We start from the raw sequence: 26,261 nt of genomic DNA on the forward strand, positions 1-26,261 counted from the left end.
GCTTGCATATCTGTGTTACTTACCAGTTCAGTGGACCCCTAAATTCACACTGGACATTATCCATGCACTGATCTGGACACCATTTTCTTTTAGGTTTTCTTATTTTGGTGACGAGCTAGTAAATAGCATGAAGGAAAAAATGTGAGTAGCTCTGAAAGCGTAGGGCCATTAGTGATGATGCTGGTGATGATGGGAGTGGTGATGATGGCACCTGAGGGCATAAGAGTACAGATCCACTTACCACTCCTGGGCACTGAGGAGGCGGCTATGTTTTGGGTTTGTTTCTCTAATTTAGCAAATACTGATTTTCCTCTATTATACTCGACTCACGCTTCCACATGATGAACAGTTCATTTAAAAGACAGTAGGAATGCCAATCCAGTTCTTTGTCCTTACAAGGTACTTTTTAATTTTGAATATTTTAATTTAAAATCAAGGAAATTTAATTAATTCATCAAAAGTCCTCTTCATCGCTCACACTAAAACATAAGGAGAATGTAGATGACATTTCAAATTGGAACGTATAACTGACAGATTTTTAAAACAAAAAAGCTAAAGACCACAGAACTTTTTTGAAAAAGAAAATACACAAAATGTTTCAAATTTAATAAGATTTGTCTTCATAAAAGGCCAAAAATAATTTATTAAAAATATACACAGAAACACAATAGAAATATTTCCAGTCACCAGTAAAATAAAGGTAATAATAAAGTTATAGATCCCTTCTTAACTGTTTAGACGCAATAAAAAATTTCAGTGAAAGCAGTTTTTGAAACCCCAGTGAATAGTTCACTTTCCTTGGGAAAACACTTTTCAAACAACATTTTTAAATGTTCTGATAATTTGTCCTTTATATTGAGGTTGATCATAAAGCATATACATCTTATATGCAAAAATATTCCTCCAATCTGTATTTGCTAGTTTGAAATTTTTAATATGCATAGGCCATTTTCACTTTCGAATAGTTTCCTTTTCATGTTCATTATTATAGAAGCTAAATTGTAATTTTTCACACTTATACTTAATATATACAAACAGAATATTGAGATAGGTGGTTGTTTATTCACAAATACCCTGAAATGTATTTCTTTAAACAGACTTTCTGAATAACTTCAACTTTCCTTCAAAAAAAGATTTACCCACATAATTCCTACGATACAGAGTATAGAGCAAGAACTGATGTATTCGCAAATGTTCCTGTGCAAGAAGAGAGTGGAATGGGGCCAGATATGGGTACCAAGATAGCAAAAGTCAGTCATCTGGAGAGAAAGAACATAAAACAATGTTTTCATTCAACTTTTTCATCTGCCTTTGTTTTTATGAAGAATTCGGGTCTGTAGATACAGCGATAGGCCAGGAGCTGGGGAAGAACTCCATATGCTATGTTTAAGGCTAAAAAAATGATTTTCGCTTCTTCAGGGACTCTGTAGACATAAGCAGTTCTAGCATGAAGAGAAGCACCGATGTGAGAAAACTGAGCCTGTCATGTTAAAAAAAAAGGGGGGGGGGGTGGTGAGGTAAGCATAAATTCTGTGTTCAAATGCATTCCTAATGGTCCATTCAGACCACGCTCCTGTGCCCTCAAAACCAGATTTTCAAACAATCCAGAATCCTCAATATCTCATTGAACTTGGGGTCAGTCTTGATATAACCATTCAAATAAAGTAAGCCTTCTTTAGCATGTCTTTATCAGGCTAACTGATTTTTAACTCATCTAGTGCCCACCCGGCCCAACCCCATACCCAACAGTAGTGGCTCAATTTACAAAAGAAAAATCTGAATAAAATCTGCCTTGTTCTGATTTGCATTCTGGAGATATCCTATATAGGAACTCAGCTGCGGCTCACACAATGTGTTCTAGTAAAAATGAAGCAAGTACAGAGATTAGACAGCTGAAATATTTTTAGCATAGCTATTTAAAGAGAAGCTCTGAAAACCTCAGCTTCATTTATATCAATTCTTTCACCTACTCCTTGGAGCAAGAGCTCAAAGCCCTTCATTATGCATTTTGCTTGTTTTTTTACTTGTATATTTGTTTTTCATGCAACTTAAAAAATACTAAGGGTTGTTTTGTAAGATAAAGTGGGGGTATGGATTTGTTCGCTGTTTTATAAAATGGCAAATGTACACACAGGCAACTTTTTCACATCAAATTATTGAGACGTCCAGCTTGTCGGCATAAGCTGAATTTACAAAACAGAAAGGCAAGCACTTCCCACTTGTATTTAGATACCTGCTCAGAACATACATTCCAGAACGTGCCAGTTGGCCTTTTTTAATACTTTTCATAAGCACAGGTGAAAATTGTATTAGAAAAAGGCTTCTGTGAAAGTATTTCCTCAGGATCCTTGTATCATTACAAAATGCAGCCCTGGAGTCTGTTTCATATCATAACTGAAACTCAAGATATACATGAATAAAGGATTGGGAATTTGAATGTAGTGAGTGGTGACTTATTAGTTTATCAGGATCAGAGCAAAGAGACAAAAGATGACAGAAATCATGAGAATGAAAATGAAATAACTTGCTTTAAACACGTATAAGTTATCTTACATTTCCTTCCATATAAAATCAGTTTATCCTGCCAAGTGGTTAACAGAACAAAAATGTTACTTCGCACTTGACTTTATGACAAGAAAAGGACAAGTTTTTATAAAGCAGTATGTATACGGATGGTATCAGCAACGGGCATTTTAACAGGTTACATTTTTACAAAATTCCTGATACATCCTGGGGGTGTCTGGTAGTCTTGTTCTTCTCTGGAGATAGGCATTAAATTAGCGTGAGTGGTGTGTTGCCAAGGACAAAGGGCAGTGCCAAGGCAGGAATCATCTGCCCGGTGATCTGTGAGCCACTGAGAGGGCTTTATCCTCAAACACACCACCCCCAGGGCCAATGCCCAAACACAACCCACCGAATGCTTACGAAAGAGTTAAGGGCCTTTGAGAGGCTGCCCTGAGGACCTGCTCTTGTGGACATTCTAAGAACCCCCAACAGGATCTTGGCCCCCCCGTCACTATTTTTTTTCCCCAGGGCCAATTTTGAATAAAAATATTTTTCTGAATATATAACCAGACTTTTCTTCTGGACTAGGTTCCAGATTTGACCCCTGATTTTCAGAAATGTGCATTTGGTATCTATCTTTTCAGACTTACATATGTCTCAGAAATAAAATTTGGGGAAATGCAAACCACAGTTTAAGAGAATAATATGAATAGTCATGCCTACTTGAATAGGGAACCTGCTTAAAAAGTCTAATATCATAGGCTCTTTTCCTGCACTGACCAGTGCAGTTAATACCTCATTTTCACAAACAGCAAACTCATGGGAACATTAAAAAATGATCATGTCCTTTAGACTGTAAGCCCATCGGGCAGGTACTGTGTCTGAATTTTTGTGTGGCACCTCTCACATTGTTAGAGCTCAATAAATGTTCAATAGTAATGGTCTTGTGACTGTCAAAATACAAAAAGCTTCTATAAGGCATTACTCTATTTTTATACATATTTTAGTAAGCCTTTTGCTTCAGAATCACTGAATAAGGGGCAGAGGTGATGGAACCCAGGTCTCCTGTAGGCAGATCCTTTACCATCTAAGCCACCAGGAAAGCCCAAGATGATTGCATTTCTAGTTAAAAGAGGTATGTAATTGAGAGAGAAGGCCTGAGGCCGGTCTTCTGCAGTTTCTGGTACTGCTCATAGTTCTGACGGGGTATTTAGAGTGGCCTCACCTATACCTGAGTGAGCAACCCAACCACAGCTTCCTCCCAAAGTATATGGTGTCTGGTTTCCGGGATGCTGAAGTTTCAAAAGACCCTCAGTCTCACTTGAGAAGGGTTCCCTTCTAAGTACACAGCTGAGAAGGGGCTGCACTGAGCTTCCTGGTGATGTTCCCACCAGCACACAAGACCTCCTTAGAACAGGGCCTGGAGAGCTCAACCGAGCATCCTGCTAGCATCTGGTGACCCCAGTGACGTTATTGCTACTGAACTGACTCATGGCCAGGATCACAGGTACAAGTTACGGGTCCCAGAAATTCCTCCAGAATTCAGTGATGTGAGTTTGAGCACCTCATCATTTTCCCTAAACTTCATTCTAATCATTTTTTACCTTAAGAGATTATGATTTTTAAAGAATGAATGGTTGGGATGGAAAATGAGGCAATAAAGGCAAAAAAAAAGGGGGGGTGCTTAATTTTAATAGCTCTTGTTTTCTTACAGAGACAGCCTGGAAAGAATTTGAATAAAAATCCCAATCTTAGTTCCAGAAAAGAGAACTGAGTTTTGTGTGTCTGTGTAAATGTAGGCAAAAACCAATGTGAACGTGGGGACAACAGCCAGGCTATTTGGCTGATACGGTAGCTAATCGAGAACCATGTTACTGTTTCTTAGGGTTTTCTGAACACCATAGTCTTGGGGTCTTGGGTTAAGAACACTGAATCTGGAAACAGACTGAAAGCTTCAAATCCCAATTCCACCCAAAACCAACAGTGTGACCTTGTGTTAGGTATGTAACTACTTCTGGCTCCTTGCCTGAAAAGCAAGGTAATAATGGAGCCCGCCTCATAGGATTGTTATACAGGTTCAATGGCTTGATCTCTTGTCAGGTGCTTAGGACAGTGCCAAGCACATGGAGTTCTTCCACAGACAGACACAAAACCCAGCTGAAACGCTTGTTCATGAGCTGGCACCCTACTTGGTTGAAAACCCAGGCGCATTGTTTTTAGATTCCCTTGCTGGTCTTTTGACAATGCCAAGACTGTGTCTCCACCAAAAGATGAGAAGCTTATAAAGACAATAAACCCAAACTCTAGTTTTAAAACTAAATGAAGATGTTTAGAGGTGAATTAACATCAGAAGCTAATGATTAAAATGAGATTTGTAATTAGTATGCCAATTACTCATATTCTTTCTAAACCTTTAGTCTCAGATGTTTCTTAAAGGTTTCCATAAAGAAAAAAAACTTCACGAATTTGCCTCCCAGTCTAGTCGACTCTGGACAACCAAGTTACCCACAGATAAGCCTCCAGACCCTTTTGTGAGACAGTACGTGGCACCTGAATAGATGGGGGGCGAGGGAGTCTGAACCCAGTGGGAAGGGTCATGCATTGCCTCTATGGCTGCGGCCTGCTTGCTGAATGGCACGGCAGGCTCCCAGCCACACCCACTGTGAATATGTCCCACAGCTGCTTCCAGTTTCTCTGATGTTTATGTAACTATACACAACATACAGAGCTACAGATCACATATCTTCTGAGAAACACAAGGCATTTCTCGAAACTTTCACTGGGGATCTTCTAACAACAGCATTAATGAATGCAACAGAGAGGCCCACAGCTTTTGATGTGCTAGGCACTGCTCTACACCCTCTGCAGAGGTTACTTCATGTAAGTAATCCTTGCAGCAACTCCATGAGGAAGGTACTATTACTTAACAGAAGAGGAAACAAAGAGGTTAAGTAACCAAGGTCACTGAACTAATCAGTGACAGACCGAGAGCTGAACCAGTCTGCTTCCAGAGCTCACGTTCTTAACCATATTAACTACATCTTTTCAGTGATATTTTAGAAGAAAAAAATTCTTCCACTGATAGAGATTGCTAATGAGTAGATCTAAGCAGCCTGTAATAAAGTTCATTGGGTTTCCAAAATATCTTAAAGGAAAACCCAAGCGAACTTTTTGGCCAACTCAATACTTTTCATATTAGACTTGAAACTTTAATTTTACATGGAAAGAGACTTGGGTTATGAATAAGTCCCCAGTGGGATTCTTTGGTGCCAAATGTGTCCTGGTTTTACTGTATTTTACTTCAGCTCTTGATTTATCTGATTTCTGAAGGCAGCAGGCTTGGCAGATTCCTAAATGGTCTGAAACGAGGGCCCTCATAACTACTAGCCATGTCTTCTGTTGACTTGTACTGACCTAGAAGCTTTTCAAAGATTTTTTTCTTAAGTCACAGGTTCTTGGGAGTTCACTAGATCTTCCAGTAAAAGCAGATTTTTATAAACGCAGTGGGATCATGAATCCATAAAGCTTCTAAATCAGGAGTGGTAGTTTTTGCAAGCTAGGGGTGCCAGTCAAGCCTATGGAGAGTGCTTCTATGAAGAGTGCCAAATGCCCTCTCACAATGAGAATTCATTTCATAAACAAGTATTTGCCAAGCAGAAAACAAATCACACAATGGTAATTCAGCATTCTCGTTGTCTGCACTGTCTTGTTGCAGTGTGATTTCTAGGTCTTTCTTCCTGAGGCCAAATGCTCTGAATAGGTAGATGTTACAGCCCAGCTAGGAGCTACGGGTATGTCAGACACATGATTCTCAGGCTATCCCTGTTCTGCTGGTTGGGAGAAACATCCTTCTGACACCTACAGGATCCAGTCCACAGCCTCAGGCTACCTTTACAAATCCGTTGGTGAGGGATGAGCCCAAAGATTTCTGCAAGGCCTGGTGTATGGCTGAAACCACCACTGCCGCTGCCATTTGCTCTGTGCTCCACACTGCCTTTCCCAGGACTTCTGCTAGAGTTGGGCTTCCCTGGTGGCTCAGTCGGTAAAGAATATGCCTGCAGTGCAGGAGACCTGGGTTTGATCCCTGGGTCAGAAAGATCCCCTGGAGAAGAGAATGGCAACCCACTCCAGTATTCTTGCCTGGGAAATCCATGGACAGAGGAACCTGGTGGGCTATAGTCCATGGGCTCACAATGACTCGGACATGACTTAGTGACTAAACCACCACCACCACGTGCTAGGGTCCCAGGTGCATGTCTGCTAGTTCAGTCTAGCTAGCAGGTACAGTGTGGGGCTGGTCTTAACTGTTACAGATTGAAGCACCTGTTCACCCCAAGTTCTGTCCATCCTAAGCCTCCTGACTGCTGACCCCATGCATGACTAGGCCTTGGCCGAGGCTTCCTGCCTAGTTCTCTGGTAGTCTCCTGAGACCTCACCAGGTCCAGGACTTGGCCTCACTCCTACCAGCCTCCTGGCTGGTGACACTCAGTGTTCCTGCATCAGGGCCTGGTGTGGGGCAGACCAGGGGACACAGCATGCAGAGGAAGCCAGCCTGGGCAGGCAAAGCACACAGGCAGTGAGTAGATGCTACACCCTGAACAATCTAATCAAGGGACCAGTAAGAGCTGGGGGAGGCCCTCTGTGCCCTCTAACTGCTGCATGCTCCAGCATTTAAAGGCTTCGTCAGTCTTTTCAAATCTATTCAGCCCACAAAGCCCAGGGCTTAGGTGTCACTGCCTTCTACTCCCAGCAGGTCCTCTGCCTCGTCCATGCCATGTACAAAGCTCTACTCTATGCTGTAGGACACTGGAGCTTAATTCACTGTTTGCAAGAGGAGAGGGACAGCACAGTGGGGAAGAATATGGGCTCTGGGGCCACATGGGATTCTGAATTCCTCCTCTGCCACTTAGTAATGTTGTGACCTTAGGCAAGTAAACAACTAGCCTGAGTTCCACTTGCTTATCTTTAAGTGAGGCTTTAAAAAAAAAAAAAAAATTTGCCGAGACAATGCTTTGTGTTCAGCACACAGTTTCTTCCTCTGAAGCACACAGGGAGACCACATTTATCAGCTTCTTTTGCAGCTGGGTCCGTGCCAGGCCTGACTTTTGAAAACATCGCACCTGATCTTTGCACAAGCATAAATAAAACTTGAGTAGTTGCTCCTCCAGCAGAGCACACAACCTGCCTTTGCATAAGTAGGTGAGTAGACCACTTAGTGTGGCTTGCCTTAAATGAAGCAAGGTAATGAGAGCCCAGACTACAAGGGAGCTGTTAAAAAAAAAAAAAAAAAAGGCAGATTTGTAGACTTCCCTAGAAGTCAAAGTCTATGGTTAAGACTCTGTGCTTCCAATGCAGGGAGCACAGGTTTGATCCCTGATTGGGGAACTAAGACCCCACATGCTGCATGGCCAAAAGGAAAAAACGTGGGTTTGAGAATTACTCTGGAGTGGGAACTAACTGCTGCTGGTGCTGCTAAGTCACTTCAGTCGTGTCCGACTCTGTGCGACCCCATAGACGGCAGCCCACCAGGCTCCCCCGTCCCTGGGATTCTCCAGGCAAGAACGCTGGAGTGGGTTGCCATTTCCTTCTCCAATGCATGAAAGTGAAAAGTGAAAGTGAAGTCGCTCAGTCATGTCCAACTCTTAGCGACCCCATGGACTGCAGCCCAGCAGGCTCCTCCGTCCATGGGATTTTCCAGGCAAGAGTACTGGAATGGGGTGCCATTGCCTTCTCCGAGGAACTAACTAGACCTAGTAATGGGCTACAGATAGAGGATGAAGGAGTGGGAAGTGTGAAGAATTACTTCAAGTGTTTAACCTGAGCTGCTAGATGCCACAAAAGACTATTTACAGAGATGGGGGAAGTGGAAGAAAAGTGGTGGGCAGGATCAGGAGTCCTATCTTAGACATAAATCTGAGATGTCAGAGACTCAAGAATTAAATACAGGAATCAAAACAGTCTGAGCTAAAGATAGAAATGTGAAAGCCATCACCTTATAGTGCGTATTAAAAGATATGGAAATAAAGACCCAAAAACCAAGGCCTGAGAAATAGAGTAATTCAGAGGTCTGCAAGGAGGGCAAATACTAGTTCTCTTTCCTTGTGTCCTCCAAGGAAAAGACAGGAACCATGACTGGATACTGCATCAACCTATTTAAGCTGTAATTCTGTAATTAAGGAGCACATTAGATTGGAAAGATTGAGCCCAATGTATTAACCTATAAATGCCATTACCATTTTTAAACTCTGTAAATTCCAGTGTGTCTTTTTGCCAGCAGAATTATTATACCATGGATATCATTAACCGTATATGCTGAGAGCTTCCAGATAAACCTCATTATTAGGCCTGCTTGACAAGAGCAAGACAAAGATAATGAATCTAAAAGATGAGTTCATCTGGGGTTTTTTTATTTATGCATTCATGCCAAGTTCCTTCAGTAATGTCCAACTCTGCAACCCAATGGACTGTAGCCCTCCAGGCTCCTCTGTCCATGGGATTCTCCAGGCAAAGAATACTGGAGTGGTTTGCCATGCCCTCCTCCAGGGGATATTCCCAATCCAGAGATCAAACCAGCATCTCCTATACCTCCTGCACTGGCAAGCAGGTTCCTTACCACTAGCGCCACCTGGGAAGCCTGGTTTTTTTATTTATAGTAGGAAAAAAAGTAATTTTCTTCCTTGTTTCTAACATCAGTTGGTTTAATAGGTTATCTTATAAAACTATGCTTTGTATGATGCTTCCGTCAATAATTTCACTTCCAGTTCCATGAAGTGAGTGTTCACTGAACACCTACTCTAGGCCAGAGGCCTGGCTGAGTAGCAGAAGGGAGGAGTGGAATGACAGGCCCTGTTTTCCAGGAGCTGAACTTTGTTAAAAACCAGTTTCCTGGTCCTGTGTAGGATAAAATAGTGGACTTCCGAAACCTTAAATTCAGACAGACATCTTAAAGATAACAGCTCTCAGTTCTTTTAGTAACTGTGGTGCTCAGAGACTGTGAAACAGCAGTAGAAAATGGCAGTGCCACTTGCTGGGTACGTGACCTTGGACAAATCATTTAATCCTGCTTGCTCAGTTTCCTCATCTGTATGACTGGATGGCGCACCTACCAGATAGTTAATTTTGAGATTTAAATTATGCAGAAACATCTTCTAAAGAACTGTCAAGCAAAGAGGTCGACATATCTAATAACTATTTCCTTCTCTAACACACAGGGCAGAGGTATTTTTTTTTAGATGCCCAACAATGACAGCCAACTCTCCAGTAAACAGCAAATTCTCAGTACCTGAGCTAGACCTCCAGCATGTATCAGGGTTATATCGGGCATCCAGAAGCATCCAGGAACCACCAAGCCATAAAGTGCAATCACAAAGTAAGGGACGGAATAGAACAGATACGCCAGCATCTGCACAGAACAGAGAAATAATGCCATCAGTAAATGGCAGTTAGCCTAATGAAAAGCACACACACACACACACAATTAACACTTTCAGCTGAGAAAATGTTAACTCCTCTTTCCTACATGGTATCACATTTTCCTATTCTTAAAGAAAATTAGTTTTAGAAAAACCTTAGGCTTCACAACCACCTGACCTGGATTTTAGGATAAGCAGCAGGATCCTTTAGGTATGGCTCCTGAAATTGCGTATATAATCGGCAGAGCTCAGCTGGGCAATCCAAGGCAATCTAAGAACAAAAATGAGTTCATTATAAGAGACGGTCACATCTGGTCCTTAGGTTTGCTGATAAGGCTAAATGTGCCAAGTTTAGTCACAAGCTGCTTTCTACATAACAAAAGCTACTTCAGAAGCTCATCAGTAAAAGGGAGAGAAAATAAATACAGATCAAAGAGATCAAGTAGCGGATAACAGTGGAGAAGGAAATGGAAACTCATTCTCTGTACCTGGGGATCTTTCTCGTGTTCAGTTTAAACATCTAGGTTTGGCTAACCAAAGCACAACTTGCTTTAAATCATCAGCTTCCCTTTTCCGGGAATAACTAGCCAAGTAGTCCCTGCAGGAAGAATAGTACATTTCTATACCAGATTCATCTTAACTATGCTGAGTCCTCTCTAACTTACCTCCCTGAGGCACCACTCCTGGTGTCCTTAGCCATAAATGTTGTCCCACCTAAGTAACACATGTGAACACGTCAGTGGCGGAGTTGATTAAAATGGATCCCAACCTTAAAGCCCCATCTTCCAAGGGTACACACTTTACCCATGTTTTTCTCGTGTGCACAGGGGCATGGAGAGTTGCAGCTCATTTTTATTGTTGCTGTTTTTTCTTCTTTTGACTTGAGGAATTACAGCAACCAACCAGATATGGTATCAGTGCTCTGGTCTGAGCAAAGCCTCTGCCCTGCTTTCTCCTTTACATCCTTTCCCCAGGCCACTCCTACCAGCTGACTCTGTTCCAGGAAGTTTTTGACGATCCACAGAGGGAGACAGCGCTGAGGACTACTCACCCTGACCTACCAGTCGTACAGGCCCCTTACAGCCCAAGGACCCCAAACAATGAATCAGCTGCATCAGCTTACATTTACCATTCTGCCCCCCAACTGCTGTTCAATGCCATCAGGCTTAAACAGTAATTGTCATTGCAGCTGAGTATAATTCACCATATAATTCTGGCTGCTCAAATTTATTGCTACTGAGGATAAACCATGAAACGGATACTCTGAAGGACCCTTGATTAATAAAATTAGAGCAGTCACTTACTGAGTACTTTTTAGGTATAAGGTCCTCTGCAAGTGTCTGATGTGTCTTATCATTTAATCTTCAAGCAATACTCTAAGGTAGGTTCTCTTATTTTATAGAGGAAGAAACTGAGGATCAGAGAGGTTAAGTGATGTTTCCGAGACCACACAGCTAGGAAACAGCCAGGAGTCTGACAGTTCACTCTGATACCCTGTCCTCAATCCCATCTCCCTGCTCCTGAGAACACATGGATGCTCTGTGCCAGCTTGATTAGAGTCTTAAGTCACCACCCTTAACAGATTTCAATCAGAAACATCAAGCAAATGAAAAGAATGAGAGGAATGGCTAATTTTTCAGGAGTCTTAAAGATTAATTGGTGGAGAGCTTGATCTGAGGACCTCAAGAAGATGGCATGAAACAGCCCAGAAGGGACCACCCTTTGGGAGGAGAGGTTTGGGGTGAGGGTAGGAGGGTAGCAGGAAGCAGGTCCAGGCCTCTAGGCTCTAATTTGTTGTTTAGTTGCTCAGTCGTGTCTGACAGTTTTGCAACCCCATGGACTGTAGCCCTCCAGGCTCCTCTGTCCATGGGATTTCCCAGGCAAGAATACTGGACTAGGTTGTCATTTTCTTCTCCACTAGGCTCTAATAGGAAGTATGTTTTGTTAGTGCCGTGGAAAATCTGATTAAAAAGTTTTTTTTTGTTATTGTGGTCCCTTATGCTTACCAAGCCTCTAAACACGCAAAATCCAGTCGCCAGAAGGAGACATAAAACCAAAATTAAATCAAAAGGTCTTCTCAGCAGGTCTTTTGCTTGGACCTCTTGAATGACCTAAAATAGAGTTGGTAACTGATGAGGTGCCAAAGAATAATCTGAGATCTACTGAAACAAAGATACCGTGATAAGAGAATTTCCAAGACTCAAAACCACTAAAAAGGTAATTTAGGAAAATAATTCCTCTCCCCAAATCTCAGTTCCTCATCAGTGAAATGAGGAGATTGGGGCCTAGTGATCTTGAAGGGCCCTTCTGGCTCTATGAGGCCATATTTTTTTAAATAGCATTTTTATGATCATAAGTGTAAAATATACTCATCTTTAAACCAGTAACCTGACATACTATTATTAACACTTCCAGTCACAAATACATAGTTTTATGTGTGTGTGCATATATATATATATATAATACATGTGTAAGTATAATACATAATCTACATTTATTTTTTCACAAAGTTAGGACTTAATGTATAAACAGCTTTGCATTTGTTTTTTGCCTCTCACTACCTATAAGTGCTTAACCACATTGTTAAAAGTTTTTCTAAAATTTACTAACATATGGTAGTGCCATTGTTGGATGTTTAAGCATTTTCACTGTTTATACTTAATGCAATGATGAGCAACTTTGTACATAAATCTTTGACAGAATCTCTGATGATTTTCTTAGGATACATCCCTCAAAGCCTCAAAGTAAAATTACTAAGGTTAAAAAGTTAAATTTCCTAATGTTGATAACATTGCCAAGTGGCTTTGCAGAGTGACTCTGAATTTGTATTCGTATCAGCACTGTATGACTGCCTATTTCTCCCTGGCCATCACTGTGTTTTAACACTTTTTTAAAAAAATTAATTGTGTGTCTTACAACATGAACAGTACAGATATGCTAGCCTGGAGCCATCAGAGTCAGTGAAGCAAGGAGGAAGGCTATGGTTTGTTGTTGTTTAGTCACTAAGTCGTGTCTGACTCTTTGTGACCCCATGGACTGTAGCCCACTAGGCTCCTCTGTCCACGGGATTCTCCAGGCAAGAATACTGGAGTGGGTTGCCATTTCCTCCTCCAAGGAATTTTCCCGGCCCAAGAATCAAACCTACATCTCCTGCATTGTAGGCAGAGTCTTTGCCACTGAGCCACTGGGGAAGCCCTTAAGGATATGGTTACTGTCTGCTTGTTTTTTAACAACCACCTCATTCCTCAAAAGGGTATAAGGGGCACCAGTTATCAAGGTGCCAAGCTGAGTTTACATAGCATGTGTCCAAACATTCACAAATGAAGTGTTTGTAAATTAAAATGTATTTTAATGAATTCTATTGTTAAGTCTTTTTATAAAATGAAGAATCATGTTCTGATTATCTCTAGTAACTCATATTTTCATGTATCAATTTTTGCTTAAGGATCTAATACCTATGAAAGGATGAGGAACTTAGAAAGATGTCACTAGCTTAGAACTGAAGACCTGAACAGAGTACCTGCTGGGCCAGTATTGTTTCACCTTGACCATCATGGCTGTGACTGGAAGGGAGGTATCTCAGAAGATGTCCTGCAGCCAGTCTCCATGTGCCTGGATCTCCTGGTAATCAGACTCTCTGACTGTGTGCTACCTGGAACAGCAGTGTCTCTCCAGCCTCCCTCTGGGGCAGTAGTGCATAGATTGCTCTGAAAGAGGTGCCCAGGTGCTCAAACTCCGGGCCATTAGCACCCCCCAGATAAACCTCACACGCTGGGCAATAATGCGAAATCTAATGGGAAGAGCCAGTGTAACCTGTGGCACCCAAAGTTCCAAAAAGCATGGCCCAGCCAATCAAAGCAGATCTAATCACACAGAAGCAGACCATTCTGGCTGCCATAATAAGGTGTGAACCACTGCTGCAGAATCAACACAGTCACGCTGACCGACTGCACCAAAGGCTACAGTCCCTGGAGGCCTGGTCCAGTCCAATAGCTGGTGGATACAAGTGACCTCTGAGTTTGAGAACAGGTTTACATTTAAATTAATAAAATCACCTTTGAGGGGTAATTATAATTTTCTGATGGCTGATTATAGATTCTGAAACCAGCCCAGACAGGAAGACAAGTATATGGTATGCTTAAGAAAAAAGCAGGGCAAATACGTGTTCCATACTTCCCTATTTAAAAGAAAGAAAAAGAAAAAGTCAAAAGTATATCCACATACAAGTAACATGTAGGATCCCTCCCCATCTCAAGTCATCAAAAATCCTGATATGGACCAGACAGTATTTTAAATGAGACCAGAAGCATAGGTTAATTTAAAACTATTAGGTATTTATTAATAGGTATGCCTTATTTATAGTACTTTAAAAGTAGACTTAATATAATATCCTGATTTCTGGCACACATAAATAACTTTTATATATCAGCTTTCAAGAATCTTAATTTTCAAGTATATTTATCATGTGTCCACTGTGTGTTGAGTTATATATAATACAAAGAGATGTAAGAAATATTTTCATACTGAATGTAGTGACAAACCCAATATTTACCCTACTAGATCTTTCTAGAAGTCATGAATCACTGATATTAGTCTAGTTGTTCAGTGTACACTTTTGAAAATTGCTCAACAGCATTTCTTAAAAGGACAGTTGGAAGGGAAAAGAAGTAACTGCAAAACAGCTCTCTGGTAAACTTGGAATTTCTTGGTTCTATCACAACCAAAATAGCTTCCCTATTTAAAAATTATTCCCATTGTTTCAGAAAAGGAAAGTGAATTTTAAGATAAAGTTTCTTACCTACAATGTTTCCTGGCACAAAAACAACAATGCTCATAATAATAGATCCGACCCAATATAGGCCAATGGTTCTATAACTTTCCCTGTAATGAAAAAAAGCCTGACTTAGCACAGTTTTTTTAGAATACTATTAGTATAAGATGCTCCACAATTGATCTCTGTTGTAACCAGTAAAGTATGTGAATCAAAAATATACTGAATCAAGAGTAATAAATCCAGTACAAGGAACCGTGGTGATTGATCAAATTGCATTTCCCTATGTGATGAGCTATAGAATCCTCTTTATGTCCTTTTGCATAGGAAATTATGATTGCTACACCAATCTCCTGTTCAACCACACTATGGTCATCACTTTTGAAGGAGGCCTGCATTTCACTATTATTTATGAAACTCACAGCATGACAGGGAAAAGAAGGTTCAAAGAAGAAAATTGGATCCATTTTTAAAATCATTTTAAGTATGAGTAGCAGGATGCTATTAAATGGACTTTCCCAGGTATCACAGAATTTCAGTCAAAGTCCCAAAGATAAATACAATAAGTGACACATAACCCATGTTCGGAAGGAGCTGCTAGACACATACCTCTAATCTTAGCAGGTGATGCTGGCAAAAAGTTTCTGCAATCGATAACTGACAACCCAAGATGGTTAGATCGCATCACGGACTCAATAGATATGAGTTTGAGCAAACTCCGGGAGATGGTGAAGGCCAAGGAAGCCTGGAGTGCTGCAGTCCGTGGCGTCACAGAGTCGGACATGACTTAGCGACCGAATAACAAGTTACAGCCCACCTCCATAAGGGACTCAGAGAAATTAAAAAAGGGATTCTCTATTGGGAAAGAGAAGTGAAGAATACTGTGTGCTTTCTGCCCTGCCCTACCCCCCAAGCCCAATGTATCAGATCCTAGGAGGCTCATTCACAGTGACTGGGACTGTCAACAGGGGGCAAATCAGAATCTTCTTCCCCAACAGGACCACAGAAATGCTGGCCCACTCCTGGCAGGAGGCAGAGCCTGAGCATTCTCAGAAACACCTGCTGTGTTCCGTGGAGCTTGGGAACATTCATGAAGAGATGGGTGAGAGCCTAGAAAAGTCCAAAAATTAGCTGGGACTGTCTTGGAGTGGACAACTGGGGGCTAGGGAGGGGCACAGGACAGTTGGTCAAGCTGAATTTCAACCTTGTGAGGATCAAGGATGTGAGACTTTAACCTGGAGCCAAAGGGAGGCCTGGGAAGGTAGGTGGACTTGAGACATCTTTAAAGGACTCCACCCCAAGGGTATACCTTCTGGGTTATAGGGGTTCCAGCAGAAAGAAGCTGTGGGTGTACCCCATGGGCAGAAGAGTCGCACAATTTCAGTCCACAAGAGCATTGCTCATGTCAGGGATCAGGGTAGTGCAGAGGCACCTATGGTGCGTGTGTGTGTGTTAAGTCACTTCAGTCGTGTCCAACTCTTTGCAACCCTATGGACTGTACCCCGCCAGGCTCCTCTGTCCATGAGATTTCCCAGGCAAGAATACTGGAGTGGGTTGCCATGCCCTCCTCTAGGGGATCTTCCCAACCCAGGGATCGAACCCATGTCTCTTATGTCTCCTGCATTGGCAGGTGGGTTCTTTACCACTAGTGCCACCTGGGAAGCCCGGTTCCTATGGCAGGGGTCTCCAAAGACCCCACACATGCACCACACAAGGCAGAGCCAGCATACCACCTGGTTCCCAATACCCAGAAAATAGCACCGGTCATGTAAGACTGTGCTCCTCTTCCTTAATTCCACATACAGACACATGCTCCCAGAGGAGTGAGCTGAGAAGTAATAAAAGGACTGACCATGTACCCCAGCCTCAGTGCAGACCGCTCAGTCTCAGGGTTAAACCTGAGCTGGAGGGAGAGAGATCTGAACGGAAAGCAGTCTGAAGTTCTGAATTACAATGGGCTTTTATTCCTGGAAACGAAAACATTAAGGGGTCTGCGGAGCTGTCCACCGTGGCAAAAAAAAGTGTGTTAGTTACTCAGTCATATCCGACTCCTTGCAACCCCACAGATTGTAGCCTACCAGGCTCCTCTGTCCATGGAATGTCCCAGGCAAGAATACTGGAGTGGGAAGCTATTCCCTCCTCCAGGGGATCTTCCTGACCCAGGGATCGAACATGGGTCTCCTGCATTGCAGGTAAATCCTTTACCATTTGAGCGACCAGGGAAGCCAGAGGGGCAGTCCAAAGGCGTATGTTCAAAAGGGAGTAAGTGATACAAAGAAAAACAGCCATGTCTCACTTGGGTCCACAGAGCCTGTACTCATGTCCGTGTGCCCCCCTCTATGTATCTGCCTCTCTCTATGTATCTGCCTCTGTACATCCCTGTTCCTTACACACTCGCCTATCAGTTGCTAAGGTGACCCAGGCACACCCACCAGGTTAGCTGACTTACTCCCAGGCTATGGCTGCCACCATCACCAGATACATCAGATAATGAGCAGAGCCATCCCAGTAGCAGATCATATGTCCATAGGCCGTGTTCAGATACGGTTCACCCTGAGGAAAGCATAAGAAGTCCACTGTAAATAAAACTCAAACATTTCAAAGCAAAATACCAGACCAGTATTGCATGTAAACTAAAACAGCAGAACTCACGTGTTCGTCCGCTGAAGTGAAACTATTCGGAATCCGAGACAATTACAAAACTGGTAGGAACATGAAAATATACATGTTTTATATACATATATATGTATACAAATATACAGGACAGGGAAGCCTGGCGGGGTATAGTCCACTGGGTCACAAAGAGTCGGACATGACTTAGTGACTGAACAACAACCATGAAAATATACAAGTACCCTGGAGCCGCCGAAACTAGGGTCTGCCACAGCAGGTGGAATGAGTCTGTGCCTGTCTACATAGGTGTATTGTTGTTCAGTCACTAAGTCATGTCTGACTCTTTGTGACCCCATGGACTGTAGCCTACCAGGCTCCTCCGTCCATGGGGTTCTCCAGGCAAGAATACTGGAGTGAGTAGCTATCCCCCTCTCTAGGAGATGTTCCTGACCCAGCGATCGAACCCACATCTCCTGCACTGACAGGTGGATCCTCTACTGCCATCTGGGAAGCCCACACAGGTGTGTACAGTGATGCAAAACAAATGGTATCACAAGCAGTCCTGCCCTTGTGGTGAACTCAGTGAGGCCAAGTCCAGTCTGTGACTAAAGGTGTTTATCTCTGGCCAGGCAGGGTGGCCAGGGGAGACCCTGCTGACCACAGTCACTTGGCTGACCTTCAAAATTCATGCTGACCCAGAGGCGTGCTGGGCTGTGTGTAAGGAAGGCAGGGCTTTCCCCCGCCACTATCCCCTATGCAGGCATGGACGGGCTTCACACCCTGCCCCTCATTCAACCTTCCGAGCAGCACCACGGGATAGATAGAAGTGACCCCATTTTTAGATGAGCAAACAGAGGTTCCAAGAGGTTACCTGACCTGCCTAAGGTCACATGGCTAATTCCTAGAAGAAACCGTACTACCAAAAAGAGCTGTGGGCTTCCCAGGTGCCTCATGGGTAAAGAATCCACCTGCCAATGCAGGAGATACAGGTTAGATCCCTGGGTCAGGAAGATTCCCTGAGAAGGGAATGGAAATCCACTTTAGTAGTCTTGCCTAGAGAATTTCATGGACAGAGGAACCTGGTGGGCTACAGTCCATGGGAGTCACAAAAGAGTTGGATATGACTGGGCAACTAAACAACAGAAAGAAGAAGAAATATACTTCCAAGAAATTTTTTGTTTTATAAACACAGGTTATACGATGAGCCATTAATACATTTCCTTGTCCCAGGTCCTTTACATTTGCAGGCCACTACTAGAAAGTCACTGTCGAACCTGCCTGGGTGTTTCGTGTCATTCTGGCTCCTCCCACTCTCCTGTCTTCCCTTCTCCCACATCTGTGCTCTCCTGCCTTGTTTCAGATGTCTTCCTAAGATGCCTTAAGACCTTTCCACAACAAGGAAGAGTGCAGATCAACCAGCCCGTCAATCAGCCAACCAAGCAGGGGGTTTTCTGTGCTTCCCTGGGGCAAGGACTGCCTGTCATCTTGCCTCACGCAAATCATGTGATCATCACAGGGCAGGGGGTGGGGCGGGGGGAGGGAGGAAACAACATACAAGTCAGACTTTAATACTCACACCCAGCCCACATCTTTTCTCTCTGACGTGCTTTGATTGAATAATACCATCCAAGGTCATGTTGTTTTGGCGGGGGGCGGCGGGGGGGGTGGGTTTTGGCCATCCCACGTGGCAAGTGGGATCTTAGTTCCCCTACCAGGGATGGAACCTGGGCCCCTGGCAGTGAAAGCATGGAGTCTTAGCCACAGGACCGCCAGGGAAGTCCATCCAAGTTCATGGTTTTCATCATGCATGCCTACACATCTGGTTCTCTCAGCCATGCTGGCCTCACCTGTTGGCTTGCTGAGCATCTTCCACTGGATGGGTCCAGGGACCCTTCAAGCCCACCTCACCTCCTTTAACTCATCACCTTCTCCCCTCAACCAAGTCCCACTTGGCTTATGTTCATGCAGACGCCACTCAGCTTGCCCAGGTCAGAACCACAGGGTCATTGTTCACTCCTCCTTCTCTTACGCAGTCTGCTGGCAGGTCCCATTGATCTGTCTCTATGATGTCAACCCCAGGCAGTACTCCTTCTCATCACAGCTTCATTCGAGCCCTCGGCAGCCCTCACTGGACCTTTCCTACGTGGTCGTCCCACCTTTCTCCTCTCCTGCCGATTCCCCACACCCCTTCTCTTTGTGGTGGCTTCTCTTGCTGTGGAGCACAGGTTCTAGGGCGTGCAGGCTCAGTAGCTCGAGCACAAGGAGTCAGTAGTTATACCCCGCAGGTTCTAGAGCACGGGCTCAGTAGTGGCGCACGGGCTTTGTTGCCCCACGGCATGTGGAATCTTTCCAGACCAGGGATCAAACCTGCATCCCCTGCATTGGTAGTCAGATTCTTGACCACTGGACTACCTGGGAAGCCCTCCTGTGTTTGTGCCTGCCCCCTCCCACGCCACTTCAGAGGCTCCTGATCTTCTGGCCAGGGTCTCCAAAGTTCCACCCTCGGCCCTCCTCTCTACCTTCTCCTCTCTTCTCAGACCTTCAGGTGCCAACTGTCCTGAGATGGTCCCTGTATCTCTTCCCCGAGCTCAACACCTACAAAGCCTTGCCTGCTGGGCCACCTGCCAGGATGTCCTTTACCCACCTGAAACTCCTCACATCCCCAAATGAACTCAGCATCATCCCTGCCTGGCAGTGGGGAGCCCCGTGCTGTTTCTCATCTCAAAGCCTCTGCCCACACTGTTCTCCTTGGAGTCCCTCCACCCCCAAGTCTATCTGGAAAACGTGTGTCATCCACTGCCATTGCCATTTTTTAAAAAGACTAGGGCAGGGCTTCCCTCATGGCTCAGTAGTAAAAAAAAAAAAAAAAAAGCCACCTGCCAATGCAGGAGACACGGTTCCATCCCTGGTCCAGGAAGATCCCACATGCCAAGGGACAGCTAAGCCTGTGCGCCACAACTACTGAGCCTGTGCTCTGGAGCCCGGGAGCTGCAACAACTGAAGCCCTAGAGGCCATGCTCCACAACAAGAGAAGACCCCGTAATGAGACGCCCAGGTGCTGCCACAACTAGAGAGCAGCCCCAGCTCTCTGCAACTAGAGAAAAGCCTGTGCAGCAAAGAAGACCCAGCACAACCAAAATTAAATTAAAAAAAATTTTTTTAAGCTAGGGAAGCATCACGGAGGGCCCCCTTAAGTGCTCCCAGAGTCAGGATAGCATCTTAGCCCTTATTTTCCCCATTGCCCCCAGCTCATCCCTGAGACCTACTCATTCCAGCCGCTCAAATTCTCTGAAGTTCATCCCTCCTCTCTACGGTAGTTCATGCTTGGCCTCCATCTGGGTCACCTTCATGCCCTCACTGGCCCTGCAGGACACCTCCTGGCTGGTGTCCTAGCTCACAGCATTGACCCTTCCGTTCAAGCCCATCCTTCTCTGAGCTGATTGCATTGTCCCCTTACTTAACATCTTCCCTCACACAAGGGACAAAACCCAAACTCCCTTGGCTTGCATTCAAAGCTCCCCATTACCTGACACATGAATGATGACTACACTGCTCCTTATTTCCTATGTGACCTGGAGTATGTTACTTAACCTCTCTGGGGCTAGATTTATGACACCATCAAATAAGGAAAGAGGACCAGCTCTGCCAAGTGCCAGGTAGATTGATAATGCTGTGATGAGGGGCAGAGCGTGTATTCATCATCACAATCAAATGGCTTTATTAACTGACTCCCTGCTTGGCAGTTTACACATTTAAGACTGACTGACTTGGGCTTTCTTAAGGAGTAATGCATTGATAACAACAGATACGCAGATACTGAATTCATTTAAAGACCTCTGCTGCTGCTGGTACTAAGTCACTTCAGTCGTGTCCGACTCTTTGCAACCTCATGGACTGTAGGCTCCTCTGTCCATGGGATTCTCCAGGTAAGAATACTGGAGTGGGTTGCCATTTACTCTGCCAGGGGATCTTCCCCACTCAGGCATTGAACCCTCGTCTTTTACATCTTCTACGTTGGCAGCTGGATTTTTTACCACTAGCGCCACCTGAGAAGCCTCAAAGTACCCCACTTATTTTAAACACAAGTAGAGGAGGAAGGTGCTGAGTCCGGTGTGAAGATAGAGTTGTAAGACCCAACACTGAGGACAGCTGCCTCCCACAATCTAGTCCTAACTTTCCGCTTCACTTTCCACATAACTGAGTGTCCTGCGTCCACGGCAGTCAATGAAATACCACGTGTCGTGCCTTCTTACATGACACGAAAGGATTTCCAGCTAGAGCAATACTGTTGAGTAGCCGACCCTTCTGTGCGCGTGATGGCTAAGCGCCCCCGTACCTCTCTCAGGTAGTGCGTCATGAACCCGTCGATGATCCCATCTTGTTCCAGTCCTATGATGAGGTTTACGACGCTGGTAAATCCGAACACAGCGTACACTAGAGCAGAGAAAGCAACAGTTCAGAAAGCCGCAGCTCATGGGGCAAAGCCTAAGAGCTTGGCGTCCACCAGTAATGATTTCTTTTTTACTTTTAATTTTATTTATCAGCTGTGCTAGGTCTTAGCTGAGGCATGTGAGATTCTAGTTCCCCAGCCAGGGATTGAACCCCGGGACCCCTGAAGTGGGAACTCAGAGTGTTAGCCACTGGACCACTGGGGAAGTCCCCAGTAATGATTTCTTGTCATGTTTTCCAGAAGACTCTATAGATGCTGTCAACACGGACTCACAGAACGTACCTCCCGTGCACACAGCTGGAGCCACCCGCCAGTGTCATGAACCTGCAACAGGACACCCACTGGGAGGAGCACATAACAAGGTCCCAGGGGATTCTACTAGGCTGCCTGACTCCCCTCCTCCACTTCCTACATGTGGCTGCCAAGGCCACATCTGCATTCCAGCTGGGCAGCAGGAACGAAACCATTCCCCTGTGGCCCAGGAAGCACAGAGGTGACCATTGACTCAAAAGAGATCATTCACATCAATGGTTACCAGGTGGCCCGACTCACAGTGTATCCAACGTGCTTGCCTTACCCCACACTGGAGATCCTACAGACAAACAGTGACTGATGTGAAAGTAACGGTTGTTTTAGGAAGGAAGGCTAGTGATTTTTAGAAAACTGGATGTGAGGTGGAACCATTGAATATTAAAGAGGGAAAGTCACAGCATCTTAGAGAATCGCACTAAGGCTGTGAGAAGCTCCTCAGTGGGCTGAAAACTACCAGCAACAACTACCAGCTGAAAACTACCAGCTAAGGAATAATACTTTTTAAACAGTGAGCGATCAAATTTACCATGTGGTGGTTTGTCAATAAAGCTCTCTGTTCAAATCATAACAAGTTAGCATCAAACTGTGTGATGGGCATGGATGGTAAAAAAATCTGCTGGTGGGACTGCCCTGGTGGTCCAGTGGTTAAGACTCTGTGCTCCCAATGCAGGAGCCATGGGTTCCATCTCTGGTCGAGGAACTAAGATCCCGCATGCTGCATGGCACACCCCAAAAGAAAGAAATTTTTTAAAAAACTTTAATGGTGAACATAAAAACAGGTGTGAAACAAGAAAATGCCCAGGAAGGTGGGCAAGGTTAACTCACAGAGCAGGGAAGTCGGCCTTGCCCCAAGTCGGCAACCAGGAGTGCAGTGTCTACACTTTCCCCGGAAGAGCAGGAGGCCCACACGTGCCCTGCCTCCCCATGCCTCTGTGTAGGCCTTTGGTCCAGATCTCGCTGACAGTGATGAGCCATTAGGTGATCAGCCGTTGCGTGTCTCCCGGAAGAGGAAGCCTTCAGCAACTGATCATTCGGCTGTTCTACCGACAATCGCTGATGCCAACAGCAGGGTCAGGCTCTGGGTCACTGATGACAAGGATAGTCCCTGCCCTCCAGTCGGGGCTGCACTGACTGACATGAGGACAGAGGGCTGAGGGAGAGGAGGGTACTCAGCCCTGAGGAGCCTGGAGAAGCACGAGTGCAGCTGAGCGAGGGCTCCACGGAGCACGGAGGAAGGGGAAGGAAGCCGGCAGCAGGAGGCCAGTCTGCAAACGTGGGCAGAGGCCAGACCAGCGGCAGGGGGACTGGAGGCAGAAAGAGGACGTGGATTCAGACAGGCCCAGCTCATCGGCTGACTGGCTGTCAGGGCTTAGGTAAGTTTCATTTCTCTAAGCTTCAGAATTTTTTATATGCAAACTGGGAGAAATCTGGGTCATCAATGCTGTCTCATTGGCTGTAACCTTGACCCCATTTCTAAGCACCTCTGAGCCAGATTCTTCATGTGTGCAGGGAGGATATTGTTGTGAAAGAAAGAAAGTGAAAGTGTCAGTCGCTCAGTGTCTGACTGTTTGTGATCTCATGGACTGTATCTGCCAGGCTCCTCTGTCCATGGAATTCTCCAGGCCAGCATACTGGAGTAGATAGCCATTCCTTTCTCCAGAGGATCTTCCCGATCCAGGGATCAAACCCAGGTCTCCTGCATTGCAGGCAGATTCTTTACCATACGAGCCACTAGGAAAGCCCTGTTTGTTGTGAGGATTAACGAAAATGATACTGCTAATGTGCTCAGAGTCATACTAGGCACACCACAGGTGCTCAATCAGTGGTGTTTTCATTGAAGGTACATGTGTATTTGCCAGCCAGTGGTTCAAGTACTTTACAAACGGTATCTTATGTAATGTTTGTACCAACCCTCCACAGCAAGTACTATTATTTTCCTCATTGTACAAATGTGCATACTGAGGCACCGGACAGCTAAGCTCAAAGCCAAATGGAAGGGGCTGCAAATAGCTGGCTGAAGGCTGAAAGCCACGAAGGAGCTGGTACAAGAGCCGGGGTCAGAGGTCAGAGCATGGCTCCAGGCAGAGGCGAGGAACAGAGGGGTGTCCTGCCTGGGTCCCAGCTGGGACAGGGTGGGGTCCACTGCTAGTCAGAGTCCTTCACTTAGAGGGAGGCAGGGCTGTGTCTTATGGAAATACTCTTGCACTTCGAATCACCTTACCAGTTGGCTCAGAGTATTCACAGCCACAATGGAAAACAGACAGAGGCTCACATGTTGTGCTCTGAGGTGGACACAAAGGGCCCCCTCCCACAGAGACATACCATAGAACAGTGGGTCCCGAGGGGGTTTTCTTTTGACCAGGACACGAGCCAGCAGGGCCACCAGGAGCAGGACAACAGCAGCAGCCCCTACAATCGTCCAGGAACTGCAATGACCAGAACAGGGAGGTGGTCACTTATCAATATAAACACACGGGTGCATGGAATTTCCTGGCTATTGAATGCATTCTCTCCCAGTGCAGCTTCTGCCTACAGCCCAGGCACTGTGGTGTTCATGAAGTCTGTCCACGGAGCTTGGGCCCCTCTGGGCCACCTGTGACTTTCAGGGACCAGGACCAGAGCTACCAGGCCCTCACTCTCTGGTCATCCCACCCACCTGGGTGAATGACGTGTCTGAGTGCCCTCTACCACTGTCCGTCTGCCATGGTCCACCTGCTTCTCCAAGCCCCGTGCCTGATGTCCGACAGCCCTAACCACTGAATCTGCCTCCTTCCACAGGGCTGGCTGGAAACCTTCACACTGAGCTCCAGGGAGCATGCAGGAGTCACAACAATTACATCACCTTCTAAGGAAGAAGGGCCCCAGGCTGTGTGTATAATCAAAGGGACCAGAGGACCAGGCCAACCCAAGGGGAGAAGAGCTGGGGCTGGGCCCAAGGCCTGAATGAAGCCAGCACCCCCACACCCAGGAAGCCAAGGTGAGCTAGGCTGGGCATAGCCCTGGACTTCCTCCTGGGAAAAGGCATGGCCCAGGGGGACAGGGAACGAACAAAGCTGCTCCTCGACAGGACAGAACAAGGGCACAAGGCTTGCTTCAGTGAGCAGTCGAGGGACCCGGAAGCTGGTACCTACTCTGCCCCTGCCTGTGGGCCTTAGGAAAGTCATGTCATTGCATCATCTGTTTTTTAGTTAATTAAGACACATTGAGGGACTTCCCTGGTGGTTCAGTGGTTGGGACTTCGCTTTCCAATGCAAGGGGTGTTGGTTCAATCTCTGATTGGGGAGCTAAGATTCCCACATGCCTAGAGGCCAAACAATCAAAACATAAAACAGAAGCAATATTGTAACAAATTCAATAAAGTCTTTTAAAATGGTCCACATCAAAAAATCTTTAAAAGAAAACATATTAAGGAAAAATGCATTGCATATCCCTATAAGCCAGTCACTGTGGATGAAATAGAGAGACCCTTGTCTACACAGGAGGACCTATCTCAGTGGGCTAAGCTCTCTAACCCAGAGGTCACCTCCAGTCCTAAGAGGTATTTTGTCTCTCATACCTCCACACCAACAGGGCATCCAGTTCTAGACGAAGCACTGCCCAGCCCATTCCCAGGGCCTGCTTACACTAGGGCCTCCTCCGTAATCCTCAAGAACTGCTCTAGAACCACCCCTTAGCCAAGACCCTTCCACACCATCACAGAGGATGTCTGGATAACCTTTGCTGTATGTCCCCGGGACTTCTGGAATGTACCCTTCACAGCCCAACAACACCTACTAATAGCTGAAGGAAAAACTCATGCTGAAGTTCACTCCACACTCTACAGTTGGAATGGGTGCAGGCAGCAGTCAGAAATCTGCTCCTAATGTCAGAGAGGCAGTGACCCATCTGTGTGCAGGTAGATGAACCCCAAGGAGAGTGGCCCAGGCTGTATCCTGTGCACCTGGCCCCAGGCCCCACTTAAGAGTCAAGGAGTGGTTTCTGGGAATCAGCAGCACCCAGACTTTCAAATGCCACCTCAGACCTACAGATTCAGAATACTTCAGGTGTGGGGTATGGGAATAGGTTAATTTTTTCAAGATGCCTGGGTGAGTATGCACAGAAAGTCTGCCTGGGGACCTCTTTTAAGATTTTCAGGAACTGATGGATAAGTGAGGGAGGGAAGGAAAGGGAGAGAAAGAAAGGAAGGAGAAATGCATGG

At 45.2% G+C, this 26,261-nt stretch overlaps 1 protein-coding gene across 4 annotated transcripts in view; it reads right to left on the reverse strand.

Annotated features, from left to right (window-relative positions):
- TM6SF1 (transmembrane 6 superfamily member 1) overlaps positions 1–26,261 on the reverse strand; it is a 55,866-nt gene that overhangs the window by 25,221 nt on the left and 4,384 nt on the right. Inside the window, 9 exon segments of one of the 4 annotated variants that reach the window (NM_001102295.2) lie at positions 386–1,480; positions 9,788–9,907; positions 10,096–10,188; positions 11,924–12,028; positions 13,973–14,094; positions 14,716–14,798; positions 17,138–17,241; positions 21,638–21,735; positions 24,386–24,489. In NM_001102295.2, coding sequence (NP_001095765.1) covers positions 1,289–1,480; positions 9,788–9,907; positions 10,096–10,188; positions 11,924–12,028; positions 13,973–14,094; positions 14,716–14,798; positions 17,138–17,241; positions 21,638–21,735; positions 24,386–24,489 — 1,021 coding nt within the window. In that variant the 3' untranslated portion in view covers positions 386–1,288. 4 annotated transcript variants of the gene reach the window in all.

This window comes from Bos taurus, chromosome 21 (genome assembly GCF_002263795.3).
Source record: "Bos taurus isolate L1 Dominette 01449 registration number 42190680 breed Hereford chromosome 21, ARS-UCD2.0, whole genome shotgun sequence".
Classification (NCBI taxonomy): domain Eukaryota; kingdom Metazoa; phylum Chordata; class Mammalia; order Artiodactyla; family Bovidae; genus Bos; species Bos taurus.